This window comes from Salvelinus sp. IW2-2015, linkage group LG35, assembly GCF_002910315.2.
Source record: "Salvelinus sp. IW2-2015 linkage group LG35, ASM291031v2, whole genome shotgun sequence".
Lineage (NCBI taxonomy): Eukaryota > Metazoa > Chordata > Actinopteri > Salmoniformes > Salmonidae > Salvelinus > Salvelinus sp. IW2-2015.
In genome coordinates, this window is record NC_036874.1 from 11,698,195 (window position 1) to 11,716,122 (window position 17,928).

The following is a 17,928-nucleotide window of genomic DNA, read 5'->3' on the forward strand; positions in this document are numbered from 1 at the left end:
CAAAGCGTCTCAGAGTAGGAGTCTTATTCATTATGGTTTAAAAGGCAAAACTGTACTAGATCAGCATTCCTACTCTGAGATGCTTTGTGAATACGGGCCTGATGTGTACTTCAGGTATTTTATAAGTGTATGTCATGACAATGCGGGGTGAATTACCGCATGTAATGCTATTCTGTTGTAATCAGGCAGTGGTTTGAGTCCTCCAGTCAGCAGGTGGGTGGGAGTGTTTATGTCTGGTTGGGTTGACACCAGCTGCATGGGGGGGGGGGGGGGGTTCTAAATACTAGTAGGAACATGACATTTGTGCAATAACTAATTTCCCCAGTTATTGACATTACCTTCTCTACTGCTCTGGGCACGGGATATCTGTTCTGTTGACCACCATTTTATAGTGAACACCTGATTCCGGATGTGATAAATACAAATGGAAGGAAGATCAGGGGTTTGAGAGTAGTGCTCCTACGTTTCTTCCTGCAGCAGTAGACACAGAGGTATATGAGGCCGATGAGGAGGAGGAGGAAGAGGAGGCTACAGGGGCTCCCGACAGCGGGCCTATAATCTGTGGTCTGCTCAGGCACCTGTCATACCAGCACAGACACAATACAATCTGTTAGAGCAGCACAGAGCCTACTCTCCACTGATGTGTCAAAGGTGACGTGGAAGCATAATGTTGACTATAAGTTTAACTTTACCAGTATCATGTAGAGGTTTCCATTTATGTTAACATACAGGTCATTTCCCAGTCTCTTTCAACAAATACAACAGACTATCTTACAAAGAAATGAATTCATTGCTTCACATGGAACAATGCCAAGCCTTCTAGTAAGGAAAAGGAAAAGGAAAAGGTGATCATTAAGATAACTTCCCTTTCTCAGAGGTCCCCCGGCCTCTCGGGGAGGAGAATATGGAATTGATTAAGTTACAAAATAAACTGGATAATATATATAGATTAAAAGCAGAAGGAGCCTTTATTAGGTCTAGGAAAAAATGTTTGAGGGGAACAGAATTCATCATATCTTTAGACTTGAGAATTTCACTCTACAAATAACACTATCCATAAGTTAAACATTGATGCTGTTATTACAGATGACCAAAAATTAAGCGTTAAACCACTGTAGCAATTTTTACAGGAATTATATACCTCTACATACTGTCAGGAATCCACAGATATGTTTTCTGACTCTCTGAATAATGTTCACTCTATCGTGATATAGAATCTAAACAGTGTGATGAACCCATCAAGTTGAAGAGATTATAGGTCTATCAAACATCTAAGAACAATAAATCACCAGGTGTTGATGCAATTACTTCAGAATTGTACAAATTATTTTCTGAACAATTTGAAGTCTTTTTAGAGTCTTAAAAACAATGTTCTCCCTCCTACAATGAGTCAGGGATTAATAACACTGATACCTAAGCCTAAAAAATAAGTGTGCTTCATCATAACTGGCATCCAATTTGTCTTCTTAATAATTACTATAAGATATTAGCCTACTACTTGCAAAGATAACTAAAGAAGTCCTGGATGCAATCATTGATGAACACAGTCTGGCTTCATGAGGAACAGACATATTTCTAACAATGTCAGACTAGTATTAGACATACTTGACTACTAGACCTAATAACTGAGGATAGCTTCATATTATCTTTTGACTTTTATAAAGCTTTTGACACGGTAGGGCATCAGTTCCTCTTCCACTCCCTAAGAGACTTGGCTTTGGGGATTTTTTCTGTAAATCTATTAATACTCTCTATACAAATGGTAACAGCTCTATCAAATTGAAATACAGCACCTCACCTAGATTTGAGTTAAAGAGAGAAATTAGGCAAGGCTGTCCTATCTCTCCATATCTGTTTTTATTAATCACCCAACTTCTTACAAATATTTAAATAATAGTCCTGTACAATGTATCTCCATAGCTGGTAAAGATAAGCCAGCTGGCTGACGATACACTTTTTCTGAAAGACGCTAACCAAATTCCCATATCGATCAATGTGATACAATCCTTTTCCAAAGTGTCTGGTCTAAATCCCCCAGGGATTTAGGGGGTTCGGAACATGCACTCTAATTTATTATTTCACCTTTATTTAACCAGGTAGGCTAGTTGAGAACACGTTCTCATTTACAACTGCAACCTGGCCAAGATAAAGCAAAGCAGTGCGACACAAACAACAACACAGTTACACGTGGAATAAACAAACATTGTCAGGACTGGATGGTTGTTGCCAAGTACTAGCTACTCAAGAGCCCATCTTAAAACCAAAACACTGATGTGGAAAGACAGAATACCGCAACATAGAATGACACTGGAAAACAGCAGATCTAGATATTAAAAATAGATCTTTATTGTTATGGTAGGATCCTGTACGATCTAAACAGAAGAGGCGCTTATGGCAAAGGTCAACTTTGTGTGTTTTTTTTTATTTTTCCCATATCTACTGAGAGACACTGTTCAACCGGACTGCCACCCAACCCAGAAATAATTATATTTATATAACTTTATACAAACCAAGTCAGTAGACATATCACACACCCTGAATGCACATTCAGCTCTGCAACTTTATTTACACATAGCATCCAACTCAAACTGCATAGCACAGATGTGTCAATGTAGGGTTTCATGATAGAATTTTCAAAGGCTCCACGTTACAGATGAAAATTTATTGTGACACTCTTGAATGTACAGTGCAACACATACAGAAACATGGGTGAATGAAAGTTACTGACTTAAATTACTGGCTTGGAAGTTGTGCATTTTTTGAGTCTAGGTCCTCCTTAACTAGTTAGCTACACTCACAGAGAAGATACATTAATTACAATACAGATGTACCATGTGAATTAAATTGCAAAATAACAGGCCCTCTTCTTCACCCTCTGGGCTGTGTGGGTTCCTATAGGACAGGTTTCTCAGTATCCCTTCATTCCAGGTCAGTAGGCTACTATCATGGAAGTCGGAGTTAACACAGAGGGCCGGGTGGCGACGGGTTCTGCATTATGCAACCAGTCCTCCACGTTTGCTAAATTACTTTGTTCCATCTTCAAACAGAGACCTGCAAAAGAAAGGGGGGAATTACATATTACAGCCAAATAGAGACAGAAACACTGAGCTTGGTCAAGTACAGCACACTATGGCAAAGGTGTGAGGCAATTTGGTGGAAGAAGCATATGATTCACAGGGTAAGTTGTTACATGAACTTGAAATTCATCAGTGCTCTGTCATGTGTGAATCCATCAGACATTTTCTAATGGGTTACCGATATTATCTCAAACAGTCATACTGTTTTTAGGTTTTGAGACTCACCCCTCTGTGTGTCCCCTGCACTCCCCCTGTGGCTCCCACAGGGCCTCTAGATTGTTCCGTTTGCCTTGAGTTTGGCAACCAGGTCATCCACCGTCTCCACCTTCACTCCGGCCAGTCTCGTTGGGGGCTCGTCCACCACCTGGCGTCGTGAGGGAGTTTGTTCCACCATTGGGGTGCCAGAGCAGCGAACAGTTTTGACTGGGCTGAGCGGGAACTGTACTTCCTCAGAGGTAGGGAGGCGAGCAGGCCAGAGGTGGATGAACGCAGTGCCCTTGTTTGGGTGTAGGGCCTGATCAGAGCCTGAAGGTACTTCAGTTGTTGACCAGTGAGGGTCCCGGGGGAGAGATGGTCAAATCACAGTTTACACCTGTAGTTGATCATAATGACGCAAATAATGAATGGAAATGTTAACATTAATACAAAGTTGATAAAGGGTAAAAACTTTTAACTAAATCCTACAAAAGACAGGATCTCAATCCCCTCGTGATACATTCTATATGGTAACAATTTATTGGGTAGTTAATTGGGTGAATAAATAATAATTTCTTTATTGTATAATTTATAGGTTTACAATATGGTGTAGGCCTATAGAAAAGCAGGCTAGTTTTGTTTATTGGCACGTCATGTAAAATTAAACAGCATGATAAATTGAAACTTACCTCCAATCACAAATATCAATAGAGTTAAATTAAAAATGTGCCATTTGTGGACACCAAACTGGTGCGAGGACATATTTTTTTTGTTAACTTCAAAGAGAAATCCACGAAATCCGAAACCATAAATTGCTCACAGCTTTCACATAAAAATATTCCACATTTTAGCTTTTTAAGATACCACCAAAGAAATCTGGGTAAAGTCAATGGGAAAGTTCGATGGACAAGTAAGTAATACAATAACTCCTGTGTTGTGTCCTCTATTGCACTCAACCTAGCTTCACTGTCGAGCTGTCCGGGCTAACTGTCATCAAGATTCGAGAGCAATTCACCTGTGTCGATGTCAAAGCCTTGATTGGTAAAATATTGGTTAACGTAGGCTTTACTTTTACAGGCAAACTTTCAATAAACAATGCAAAAGTGACTGTGCTTGTTGAGCTTTGAGGTGGGACAGTCCTTTACTATATCAACATCTACAGGTAAACTAGTCTAGAATGGCATATTCAACCATACAGTAATGTGAGAAAGCAGGGAAATATGATTTATTTTGCAGTCACCTAGACGTTACGTTGACACAAAATAAAAAGGTGTAGGCTGGTGATTACCCAGTGTTTCAGGTCCATTGTAACAGATTGACCTGATTAATGAAAGGTAACAGGTTGGACTGCATTCTTTCCATCGCCTATGACACTTGTCCTCTGGGAGAAACCAACAACGGGAGTTGTTGTTCACAAAGCGGCGCGGCTGGGCTGCCTAGCTCTCGCCTATCCTTTCTTTGGATTGGTGGATACATCTCAATATTCTAATCAATTTTGAGATTGTTGACGTCAACCGCCTGTATTCAATCGAGACGCTACGCTACTTTTGGGAAAGGGGTTGTGAAGAAAAATCTTATTGCAAGAACTGGGAGTTCTTTAATTTAAAGTTGAGGTGTCCAAATACCTTAGAAAATATGGTAGTAATCTTGCTAAGACCAGAAGAGCTGAGGAGGAAAAGGTGATCATTAAGATAACTTCCCTTTCTCAGAGGTCCCCCGCCGGCCTCTCGGGGAGGAGAATATGGAATTGATTGAGTTACAAAATAAACTGGATAATATATATAGATTAAAAGCAGAAGGAGCCTTTATTAGGTCTAGGAAAAAATGTCTTGAGGGGGGAACAGAATTTATCCTATTTCTTTAGACTTGAGAAATTTCACTCTACAAATAACACTATCCATAAGTTAAACATTGATGCTGTTATTACAGATGACCAAAAATTAAGCGTTAAACACTGTAGCAATTTTTTTCAGGAAATTGTATACCTCTACATACTGTCAGGAATCCACAGATATGTTTTCTGACTCTCTGAATAATGTTCACTCTATCAGTGATATAGAATCTAAACAGTGTGATGAACCCATCAAAGTTGAAGAGATTATAGTCTATCAAACATCTAAAGAACAATAAATCACCAGGTGTTGATGCAATTACTTCAGAATTGTACAAATTATTTTCTGAACAATTTGAAGTCTTTTTACAGTCTTAAAAACAATGTTCTCCCTCCTACAATGAGTCAGGGATTAATAACACTGATACCTAAGCCTAAAAAATAAGTGCTGCTCATCAATAACTTGGCATCCAATTTGTCTTCTTAATAATTACTATAAGATATTAGCCTTACTACTTGCAAAGATAACTAAAGAAGTCCTGGATGCAATCATTGATGAAACACAGTCTGGCTTCATGAGGAACAGACATATTTCKAACAATGTCAGACTAGTATTAGACATACTTGACTACTSAGACCTAATAACTGAGGATAGCTTCATATTATYTTTWGAYTTTTATAAAGCTTTTGACACRGTAGAGCATCAGTTCCTCTTCCACTCCCTTAAGAGACTTGGCTTTGGGGATTTTTTCTGTAAATCTATTAATACTCTCTATACAAATGGTAACAGCTCTATCAAATTGAAATACAGCACCTCACCTAGATTTGAGTTAAAGAGAGAAATTAGGCAAGGCTGTCCTATCTCTCCATATCTGTTTTTATTAATCACCCAACTTCTTACAAATKATTTAAATAATAGTCCTGTACAATGTATCTCCATAGCTGGTAAAGATAAGCCAGCTGGCTGACGATACACTTTTTCTGAAAGACGCTAACCAAATTCCCATATCGATCAATGTGATACAATCCTTTTCCAAAGTGTCTGGTCTAAATCCCCCAGGGATTTAGGGGGTTCGGAACATGCACTCTAATTTATTATTTCACCTTTATTTAACCAGGTAGGCTAGTTGAGAACACGTTCTCATTTACAACTGCAACCTGGCCAAGATAAAGCAAAGCAGTGCGACACAAACAACAACACAGTTACACGTGGAATAAACAAACATTGTCAGWGACTGGATGGTTGTTGCCAAGTACTAGCTACTCAAGAGCCCATCTTAAAACCAAAACACTGATGTGGAAAGACAGAATACCGCAACATAGAATGACACTGGAAAACAGCAGATCTAGATATTAAAAATAGATCTTTATTGTTATGGTAGGATCCTGTACGATCTAAACAGAAGAGGCGCTTATGGYAAAAGGTCAACTTTGTGTGTTTTTTTTTTATCGTTTTCCCATATCTACTGAGAGACACTGTTCAACCGGAACTGCCACCCAACCCAGAAATAATTATATTTATATAAACTTTATACAAACCAAGTCAGTAGACATATCACACACCCTGAATGCACATTCAGCTCTGCAACTTTATTTACACATAGCATCCAACTCAAACTGCATAGCACAGATGTGTCAATGTAGGGTTTCATGATAGAATTTTCAAASGTCCACGTTACAGATGAAMATKTTATTGTGACACTCTTGAATGTACAGTGCAACACATACAGAAACATGGGTGAATAAAAGTTACTGACTTACATTACTGGCTTGGAAGTTGTGCATTTTTTGAGTCTAGGTCCTCCTTAACTAGTTAGCTACACTCACAGAGAAGATACATTAATTACAATACAGATGTACCATGTGAATTAAATTGCACAATAACAACAGACCCTCTTCTTCTTCACCCTCTGGGCTGTGTGGGTTCCTATAGAACAGTGTTTCTCAGTATCCCTTCATTCCAGGTCAGTAGGCTACTATCATGGAAGTCGGAGTTAAACACAGAGGGCCGGGTGGCGACGGGTTCTGCATTATGCAACCAGTCCTCCACGTTTGCTAAATTACTTTGTTCCATCTCTCAAACAGAGACCTGCAAAAGAAAGGGGGGAATTACATATTACAGCCAAATAGAGACAGAAACACTGAGCTTGGTCAAGTACAGCACACTATGGCAAAGGTGTGAGGCAATTTGGTGGAAGAAGCATATGATTCACAAGGGTAAGTTGTTACATGAACTTGAAATTCATCAGTGCTCTGTCATGYTGAGAATCCATCAGACATTTTCTAATGGGTTACCGATATTATCTCAAACAGTCATACTGTTTTTAGGTTTTGAGACTCACCCCTCTGTGTGTCCCCTGCACTCCCCCTGTGGCTCCCACAGGGCCTCTAGATTGTTCCGTTTGCCTTGAGTTTGGCAACCAGGTCATCCACCGTCTCCACCTTCACTCCGGCCAGTCTCGTTGGGGGCTCGTCCACCCTCAACACCTCCACCCGCGACACCATGTCCACCCCCAGGTCCGCTGGCTTCATGGTGGCTATCTTCTTCTTCTTGGCTTTCTGGGAGGTGGAGGGAGAAGGAGATGAGAAATTAAAGTGCTATTTGTGTTTGTGTGTGTGTGTACACTTTGAGTAAATGTACATTGTGTGTATTACCATGATGTTGGGCAGGGTGGCGTATCTGGGGGTGTTGAGTCGAAGGTCTGCTGTGAGGACGGCTGGCATGCTAATTTTGATGGTCTCTAGACCACCATCGATTTCCCTCACCACCTTCACCTTTTCCCCATCGATGGTCACCTCAGAGGCAAACGTGCCCTGCAAGAATGTGAGGTCCTACATTTAGTAGATGTCATAATCCACATTGAGATGAAATAGTATCTGAAATTATCAAGTTAACTTAAATGGAAAGAAGGCTTTGTTTTTGTTACCTGACAATTGTAAACCCGTTGTAGGCCACGAGGCAATCCAAGTGTGACATCTGGTGGTTTAACCATGTAAATACACCCTAATTYTGCCCTTTATTTGGCCTTTGGTCTACTTTTCAGTGCAGACTGTGTTGACTGTAGTGACATAATCTAAGGCCTGCTAGTTCAGCTGGTCTCTTCACCTGACATTACGTCGATATGCTAATGCTTATAAAGACCATGAGAAAAGGTCCTGGTCCGGACAGCAATGGTATCCAAGTCAGCAGTTAACAAGGCCTCTATGCTCTGATATCAGTTTAGTGATTCCTGCTGAGAAAAAGGATTACAACAAGAAACCACTACTGACCTGTGGCCAGTCTAACATGGCTGCCGTCATCTGACCCGTCTGGTTACAGTCATCGTCAATGGCCTGTCAAAAAATACCAACACAATCAGTGAGCATTGCATGAGATGATGAGGTTCGATTTCAAAGTCAACTGGCATTGGTGTGGCAGTGGCACAATCTATTGCATCGGATGACCTGTTTGCCCAGGATGACGAGTGAGGCCTCCTCCTTCTTGGCCAGGGCAGCAAAGATCTTGGAGATCTGCAGGGGTCCCATGGCCTCGTAGTCTTTTCCTGAGACCTCCACGTGGATGCCGCGGTCACACCCCATGGCCAGTGCAGTACGGATGGTCTCCTACACACACACACACACAAACACACACACACACACAATACAAACGCTTGAGCGGTAGGGTTCTCAAAATTATAAAAGAACACCATCTGAGAACAATGACAGAATAATACAATCATTAGCACAGTCAAGTTGGAGGTGACCATCTGAAGAATCCTTCTTACAATAGAATGAAAACATACTCATGACCGCTATCCTAATGAAGAAACAAGATCCAAAGCTTCCCTCCAAATGTTAGCTATTGAAGGCCTGTTAAGGATGTAGCCTAATGCTACAGAACGTTCGGATAGAAACGTAAAGGTAGAAATGAATTGAGYAAAACAGATATGTATAATGTCATGTAGAATAAGGAAAATGTTTTGCATCGTTGAATCCGCCCGTCTTCAAAATGGCATCGCCAGGCCAGAGCACCACGTCACTCTTACCGTTACTTGCGTGGGCCCACAGCTGACGGCCACCACCTCTTTGATGAACTTCTTCTCCTTGAGTTTGACGGCCTCCTCCACGGCAATTTCACAGAAGGGGTTCATTGAGTGCTTGACGCCATCTGTCACCACCCCGCTGTGATCGGGCTTCACGCGGATCTAAGGGAGAGGGCAGGGAAGTCTTCATTAGGCACCAAACAGAAAAAAACTGACTGAAAAACAATGGGACTACCTGAACTCCAATAAGAAATGCTAATTCAGTTTCAAAGAGCTTTGCCCTACTGAACATAAGCGACTACTGGATAGTCACTCAGAAGGGTCAGAGAGAGACAGACAAACAACTAAACAGACAAAGACAGAGGCTGGAGACATGAAGTGCAGGCAGTCAATGTGCCAGAGTTGAGTGTGGGGACACTGTGCAGTCTGGGCACTTGTAAATAGTTGCTGTGGGCCCGATGTAGGTGTGCTCTGAGCTTTCCAATTGAATTTGTGAGGCAGTCAAACCTATTCTGGAACACGTTTGAAAGCCTGCCACTAACCCAATAGTATTGAACAGCCATGGTAAATAAACCTTTTAAAACGCCCAAATTCTATCAATAAGTCCATCCCATATACATKAGTCACCTCATAATACATGACTGGCAAAGACTGTGTGTATGTCTCTCTCACACACCACCTCTGTCTGATAAGAGTTGGGGCAGCATATGGGACTGGGAAGGGTAGAAACATAGTTTAACTGAGTGCCCCGAGAGACGGCTACAGGGATCTAGTTAGGTGCAGCTGAAGCAAGAGTGCTCAGACTGTAGTATGAAATAACTGGTAATAGATATGGTGCTAGGCTTCCTTTACAAAAATATATATTACCTTGGAACTATCTGATATGAGTGGCTTGGATAGTGATAGCCTACTATCTAACTGTTCTGATGMTGTGACACCTAGTTGATTATATGTTTTTAAATCATTGTGATGAAGCCTGAATGAGGATTATACATGTAGCTTAACATGTGCAATACATTGTCACAATACAGTGACAATGTATTGTTAGTTTTCTTTTTTAATTTTGACAGTCGTTTATCGTTTTTCCAATTCGAGGAGTAGCACGCTAGACAAATTAACCTTAACTGTTACCTAGATAACCCTGTATGGTTGTTAGTTGAAGACTTGACATTCAAACAATGAACGCTAGCTTGCTAAACTAACCCTTCATCCATCCACCCACCTTACGTTAGTTAGCTAGCTACCATAGCCATAGGAAGTCTCGAATGGAAATTCTGCACGTGAAATGTTGAATTGCTTTTAAATACAAGACAGTGGAGGAGTAGCTACCTTGACAGCATAGTCAATTACACGTTTAACTCCAACAAGAACCCGCGACATTGTTAGCGATTCTTCGGTTCAGCAACGTACAGTAGCTAGCTACCCAGTCACCACAACGAACTTTCACCCAAGAAGCAGGGACTAGCATTCTGCTAGCAGTACAAATGATAACGTCACTTCCCGATGGTAGTTATGAAACCTTTAAAATAAAAGCACGTATTTCAAAACGTTGCAATGTGAATAACTCATTCAAAACAGATTTCATTGTAATCAATAGCCACTTATATTGTGACAACAAGAAAATGCAATGAGTAATTTATGAAAACATATGCCAAATATGTTTTGAAATTATTTATATTTAGACAAATAATGAAAAAAAGACAACATTGACACTGGTATTTGTCCCTCCCGAATAGCCCCCAATGCAAGACACTGTAATAGACTGTACATGGGTTACATATTGGCTCATAGAGATACATTTTCTACCTGTTTCAGCTAAAGTGGGGTGGGAAATACTCAGTAGGGTCTCTACTAAGCAAATATTATGGTTCGTTTTGGAGTGGGACTGTGTTGTACATACCCAGCAGGACTTCATTCTCAGCCAGCAGCAGTCCCCCTGAAAAACCACACATATTTGGTTAGTGGAGACCCTACTGAGTATTTCCCACCCCACTTTAGTTGAGACAGGCAGACAAGTTTTCTCTCTACAAGCCAATAAGTATCTCATATACCGTGTATTGCTTTGCAGTGAAATGAGTGGGTGGAGTAAGGAGTCACCAGTACTCTGTATAAAACCAGTTRCCCAGCACAAGACCCATTTAAGTTTTGCAGACTCTATTGAGGATTTCCAATAAGATGTTTGTGTTGTATTAAAAGGGTATTTCTTTAAATATATATATAGCCTACACAATAGCTTTCAACATACTGRTATAAATAATCCAATATTACAAATAAAATACGTCAAATTATCAATCATTTTTTTCAGAGTGGGTTGCAATGCTGTGACCAGTGTACTGCACTAGTGCTAAAGAAAAATCGAAGTTTAGTATGTCTTTGCAAGGGGACTGTTATTTTGAAAAAGAAAACCCGCGATCGTACTGCCAGCATAATATCCTGCTGCTAGGAGAACGGTAACGCACGAAAGGTCGGGAAGATTTTATTAGTGATTCCATTGAAAGAAAGAAGGCGGGTCTAAACGACATCGCCCATTGTTGGATCCAATTAAATTATGTGAACATGAAGACTGTCAGCAAAAGTGACCTGTAACCAATCACAGAGAACAAGCTGGTGCTCCTGCCATTTCAGTTGGATACAAAGCCCAAGAAATGTGTTCCGCTCTTGGGTCAACTAGGRTAAAGTTCATGGTGTAATTAAAGGAGTAGCTAATCTTAATAAACTGCTTATGTGAGGTGAAAACAAATCTTTATGTAAAAAAAAAAGTATGTATTTGCGCCGAATACAACCATACCGTGAAATGCTTTACAAGCCCATTAACCAACAATGCAATAAGTGCATTGACGACATCATCCCCACAGTGACCTTAAGTACATATCCCAACCAGAAGCCATGGATTACAGACAACACCTGCACCGAGCTAAAGGCTAGAGCTGCCGCTTTCAAGGAGCGGGACACTAATCTGGATGCATATAAGAAACCTGCTATGCCCTCAGACGAACCATCAAACAGGCAAAGCATCAATACAGGACTAAGATTAAATCCTACTACACYGGCTCTGACGCTCGTCTGATGTGGCACGGCTTGCAAACTATTACGTACTACAAAGGGAAACACAGCCGCGAGCTGCCCAGAGCCTACCGGACGAGCTAAATGCGAGGCAAGCAACACTGAAGCATGGATGAGAGCACCAGCTGTTCCGGACGACTGTGTGATCATGCTCTCCGTAGCCAATGTGAGCAAGACCTTTAAACAAGTCAACATTCACAAGGCCGTGGGGCCAGACGGATTACCAGGACGTGTACTCAGAGCTTGCACGGATTCACTGGCAAGTGTCTTCACCGACATTTTAACCTCTCCCTGACCGAGTCTGTAATACCTACATATTTCAAGCAGACCACCATAGTCCCTGTGCCCAAGAAAGTGAAGGTAACCTGCCTAAATGACAACCACCCCGTAAAACTCACGTCTGTAGCCATGAAGTGCTTTGAATGCCTGGTTATGRCTCACATCAACACCATCATCCCGAACACCCTCGAGGCACTCCAATTCGCATACCGCACCAACAGATCCACAGATGACGCAATCTCAATCGCACTCCACACTGCCCTTTCCCACCTGGACAAAAGGAACATGTATGTGAGAATGCTGTTCATTGACTACAGCTCAGCGTTCAACACCAAAGTGCCCACAAAGCTCATCACTAAGCTAAGGACCCTGGAACTAAACACCTCCCAATGCAACTGGATCCTKGACTTCCTGACAGGCTGCCCCCAGGTGGTAAGGGTAGGCAACAACACATATGCCACGCTGATCCTCAACACTGGGGCCCCTCAGGGGTGCATGCTTAGTCCCCTCCTGTACTCCCTGTTCATCCATGACTGCGTGGCCAAGCACGACTCCAACACCATAATTAAGTTTGCTGACGACACAACAGTGGTAGGCCTGATCACCGACAATGATGAGACAGCCTACAAGGAGGAGGTCAGAGACCAGGCAGTCTGGTGCCAGGATAACCTCTCCCTCAATGTGAGCAAGACAAAGGAGCTGATCGTGGACTACAGGAAAAGAAGGGCTGAACAGGCCCCCATTAATGACAGGGCTCCAGTGGAGCGGAGTTTCAAGTTCCTTGGTGTCCACATCATCAACAAACTATCATGGTCCAAACACACCAAGACAGTCGTGAAGAGGGCACGACAACACCTTTTCCCCCTCAGGAGACTGAAAAGATTTGKCATGGGTCCCCAGATCCTCAAAAAGTTCTACAGCTGCACCATCGAGAACATCCTGACCGGTTGCATCACCGTCTGGTATGGCAACTGCTTGGCATCCAACCGTAAGGCACTACAGAGGGTAGTGCGTACTGCCCAAAACATCACTGGGGCCAAGCTTTTTGCCATCCAGGCCTTCGGTCAGAAGAAGGCCCCAAAAATTCCAGTCAACCAAGTCATAGACTGTTCTCTCTGAAAGCGGTACCGGAGCACCAAGTCTAGGTCCAAAAGGCTCCTTAACTGCTTCTACCCCCAAGCCATAAGACTGCTGAACAATTAATCAAATGGCCACCCGGACTATTTACATTGAACCCCACCCCCTTTTGTTTTTACACTGGTGCTACTCACTGTTTATTATCTATGCATAGTCACTTTTGTTAACTTTAGTCTATTTAGTAAATATTTTCTTAACTCTATTTCTTGAACTGCATTGTTGGTTAAGGGCTTGTAAGTAAGCATTTCACGGTAAGGTCTACTACACCTGTTGTATTCGGTGCATGTGACAAATAAAAATTGATTTGAATGTATCAACTCAGCAAAAAAAGAAAAGTCCTCTCACTGTCAACTGTGTTTATTTTCAGCAAACTTAACATGTGTAAATATTTGTATTTACATAACAAGATTCAACAACTGAGACATAAACTGAACAAGTTCCACAGACATGTGACTAACAGAAATTGAAAAATGTGTCCCTGAACAAAGTGGGGTGAAAATCAAAAGTAACAGTCAGTATCTGGTGTGGCCACCAGCTGCATTAGGTACTGCAGTGCATGTCCTCCTCATAGACTGCACCAGATTTGCCAGATCTTGCTGTGAGATGTAACCCCACTCTTCCACCAAGGCACCTGCAAGTTCCCAGACATTTCTGGGGGGAATGGCCCTAGCCCTCACCCTCCGATCCAACAGGTCCCAGACGTGCTCAATGGGATTGAGATCCGGGCTCTTCTCTGGCAATGGCAGAACACTGACATTCCTGTCTTGCAGGAAATCACGCACAGAACGAGCAGTATGGTTGGTGGCATTGTCATGCGTTACACCAAGGCGGGTCATGTCAGGATGAGCCTGAAGAAAGGGTACCACACGAGGGAGGAGGATGTCTTCCTCTAACGCACAGTGTTGAGATTGCCTGCAATGACAACAAGCTCAGTCCGATGATGCTGTGACATACCACCCCAGACCATGACGAACCCTCCACCTCCAAATCAATCCCGCTCCAGAGTACAGGCCTTGATGTAACGCTCATTCCTTCAACGATAAATGCGAATCTGACCATCATCCCTGGTGAGACAAAACCACGACTCGTAAGTGAAGAGCACTTTTTGCCAGTCCTGTCTGATCCAGCAATGGTGGATTTGTGCCCATAAGCGACGTTGTTGCCCGGTGATGTCTGGTGAGGACCTGCCTTACAACAGGCCTACAAGCCCTCAGTCCAGCCTGTCTCAGCCTATTGTGGACAGTCTGAGCACTGATGGAGGGATTGTGCATTCCTGGTGTAACTCAGGCAGTTGTTGTTGCCATCCTGTACCTGTCCCGCAGGTGTGATGTTCGGATGTGCCGATGCTGTGCAGGTGTTGTTACACGTGGTCTGCCACTGCGAGGACGTTCAGCTGTCCGTCTTGTCTCCCTGTAGCRCTGTCTTAGGCTTCTCACTGTATGGACATTGCAATTTATTTCCCTGGCCACATCTGCAGTCCTCATGCCTCCTTGCAGCATGCCTAAGGCACGTTCACGCAGATGAGCAGGGACCCTGGGTATCTTTCTTTTGGTGTTTTTGAGTCAGTAGAAAGGCCTCTTTAATGTCCTAAGTTTTCATAACTGTGACTTTAATTGCCTACCTTCTGTAAGCTGTTAGTGTCTTAATGACCGTTCCACAGGTGCATGTTCATTACTTGTTTATGGTTCATTGAACAAGCATGGGMAACAGTGTTTAAACCCTTTACAATGAAGATCTGTGAAGTTATTGGGATTTTTACGAGTTATCTTTGAAAGACAGGGTCCTGAAAAAGGAAGTTTCTTTTTTTGCTGAGTTTACATGTAGGTAGAGGTAAAGTGACTATGCATAGATAATAAACAGCGAGTGGCAGCAGCTATGTAAGATTATGAAAACAAACACTGGGCCAATATAAAGTGGATAGGGTTAAAAAGTACTTCATTGTTTTTCGGCGCCAGGTATCCTAGTGGTTAGAATATTGGGCCAGTAACCAAAAGGTTGCTGGATTAAATCCCCGAGCTGACAAGGTAAAAATCTGTCAGTTAACCCACTGTTCCCCGGTAGGCCGTCATTGTAATTAAGAATTTGTTCTTAACTGGCTTGCCTAGTTAATTTAAAAATTGTTTGTTTTTGTAATCATTTATGGGAATAGAAGTCTGGTTCAAACATCATAGGCAGCTAATCTCAAGATTATCTTTAGCAGAGGCTCCTCAGAGGAGCAAGAGAAGGACCATTCTCCTCAGTGAATTTCATAAAAATGTAAATGTTCTAACATTTTAAAAGTTATCCTTGTTAAATATAACTAAACTAAATATAATCACATCACCAAATAATTGATTAAAACACACCATTTTGCAAAGAAGGTCTACAGTAGCCTCAACAGTACTCTGTAGGGTAGCACCATGGTGTAGCCAKAGGACAGCTAGCTTCCGCGCTCCTATGGGTACATTGACTTCAATACAAAACCTAGGAGGSTCATGGTTCTCACCCCCTTCCATAGACTTACACAGTAATCATGACAACTTCCGGAGGACGTCCTCCAGCCTATCAACGTTTTTGCAGCATGAACTGACATGTTGTCCACCCAATCAAAGGATCAGATAATTAATCCAGTACTTAAAGCATAAGCTACAGCTAGCTAGCACTGCAGTGTATAAAATGTGGTGAGTAGTTGACTCAAAGAGAAAGACAATAGTTGAACAGTTTTAAAGAAATTAATTTATTCCAAAATGAAGGAGAAGCAAGAGAGAAATTTCATCATTTCTTTTTCACTTTCAGTTTCACTTACTTAGCTAGAAAGTTTAGCCTACTAAAACACCCTGCTCAAACAGAAGGATGCTATGTTAGCTAGCTGGCTATGACTTTCCAACACAACACTGGAACTCTTCCAAGTCAAGGTAAGCTTTTGATATTACTAATGTATTGCCACCGGGGCCCGTTGGTGTAACTGCTGACTGACTGTAGTATACTGTAACATTACTGCATGATTGTAGCGGGTTTACTAACGCCTTAGTTCTATTAGCTATGACGTTACTTTAGCTGATATGATGACAACGATGTAGAATGTGTGCTGATGTGTTGTGCATTGAAGTACACAAGCAATGGRACAAGGTGAGAGGAGAGCGCATAGATGCAAGAAGGAATACAACGTGGCTGCTATGAAAGTGAACTATGTTTACGCCTGATTAGGGGTGTATTCATTCCACCGATTCTGTTGAAAAACATTTCTTAAAATACCTGAAGTTGTCCAATAGAAAATGTTGTTTGCAACTGTTGGACTAATGATTACACCCTATTTAAGCTAGATGCATGCAAGATTGTGCAAAGTGGTATTGAATGTCACTGTCTGTTCATATGTCACTGTCTGTCAACTCAAATTTGTCTCTCGACCTGTGTGCACCTACATTGTAAACTTTCATTCATAGGCTAGGTTGTAGCAACCTCATGATGGGTATAGGGGAAATTATTTGAGTATCATGTAGTAGCCTAAACCTATCACTATTACATTGAACTGGGTGAATGGAATATGAATGAGAATCATCCAGTATGCTGTAATAGAAATAAAAACTGTCCTCCCTCATCTTAAATGGCATTGACCGCCACTGGTCTGTAGATATTTTTTTAATGACCATGTTGACCAAACAATCACACATTCAGTTAAAACCATACCTGAAAATATATACACTTTAGGGGCCTCTCAGACTTTGAGAAAACACTCTTTGGAACCAGAAGCATCACCAGTATATCCTGGGGAATGGAAGTGAGTTGGCAATGCATTTGAGATGCATAGAAATACCAATGGTTGCCATAAGCACACAAAGCGAGGTCAACCCAGAACTTGACCCAGGCTGTCCCCACTGAAAGGCTCCAGGGCCCTGTTTCCCAAAAGCATCTTAAGTCTAACTTCATCATTAGAACCATAGGATCTTATGGGTCTAAAATTAACTTAGCCTTAAGATGCTTTTTGGAAACCGGGCCCAGGTCGAGCTACTGTAGATCATATTTAGGGAAGTTGTCAAGAAAATGATCATGCACACCCAATCTAAAAAGTTGTATTAAATCATATTAAAAATGCAACATGTTCCTTGGTGGTCAATAGAAAATATCAGTGGAAGAAGAATCTCCTTCACATATCCTCTTAATTATCTATTTAAAATGGTACTATTATATCAACCACTTTTAAATAATGTAGKTAGACTTTGCACACAATTTTTATTTGATTGATTCAATGTTTACAAAATGCTCAGTGCACCACAAAATGGTGCTGTTCAATATCGTATATCACTTTCATTTGACAGGGTAGTCATGTGGTTAAAGCAAAAACCCG

The 17,928-nt window shown here is 41.7% G+C and overlaps 1 protein-coding gene and 1 long non-coding RNA gene across 2 annotated transcripts; both read right to left on the reverse strand.

The window, feature by feature from the left end:
- Window positions 1–2,546: 2,546 nt before the first annotated feature.
- On the reverse strand, window positions 2,547–3,424 carry LOC139023684 (uncharacterized). Its single transcript, XR_011474829.1, has 2 exons — window positions 3,303–3,424; window positions 2,547–3,051 (listed from the first exon to the last, which is right to left on the reverse strand). It is a non-coding gene; the product is annotated as an uncharacterized lncRNA (long non-coding RNA).
- A 3,024-nt stretch (window positions 3,425–6,448) lies between these two features.
- LOC111958906 (electron transfer flavoprotein subunit beta) lies at window positions 6,449–10,596 on the reverse strand. Its single transcript, XM_023980236.2, has 7 exons — window positions 10,455–10,596; window positions 9,129–9,287; window positions 8,548–8,706; window positions 8,374–8,436; window positions 7,759–7,917; window positions 7,446–7,662; window positions 6,449–7,192 (listed from the first exon to the last, which is right to left on the reverse strand). The coding sequence occupies exons 1-6, from the start codon at window positions 10,503–10,505 to the stop codon at window positions 7,492–7,494; spliced, it is 762 nt and encodes a 253-aa protein (XP_023836004.1). The 5' UTR covers window positions 10,506–10,596; the 3' UTR covers window positions 6,449–7,192; window positions 7,446–7,491.
- Window positions 10,597–17,928: the final 7,332 nt, after the last annotated feature.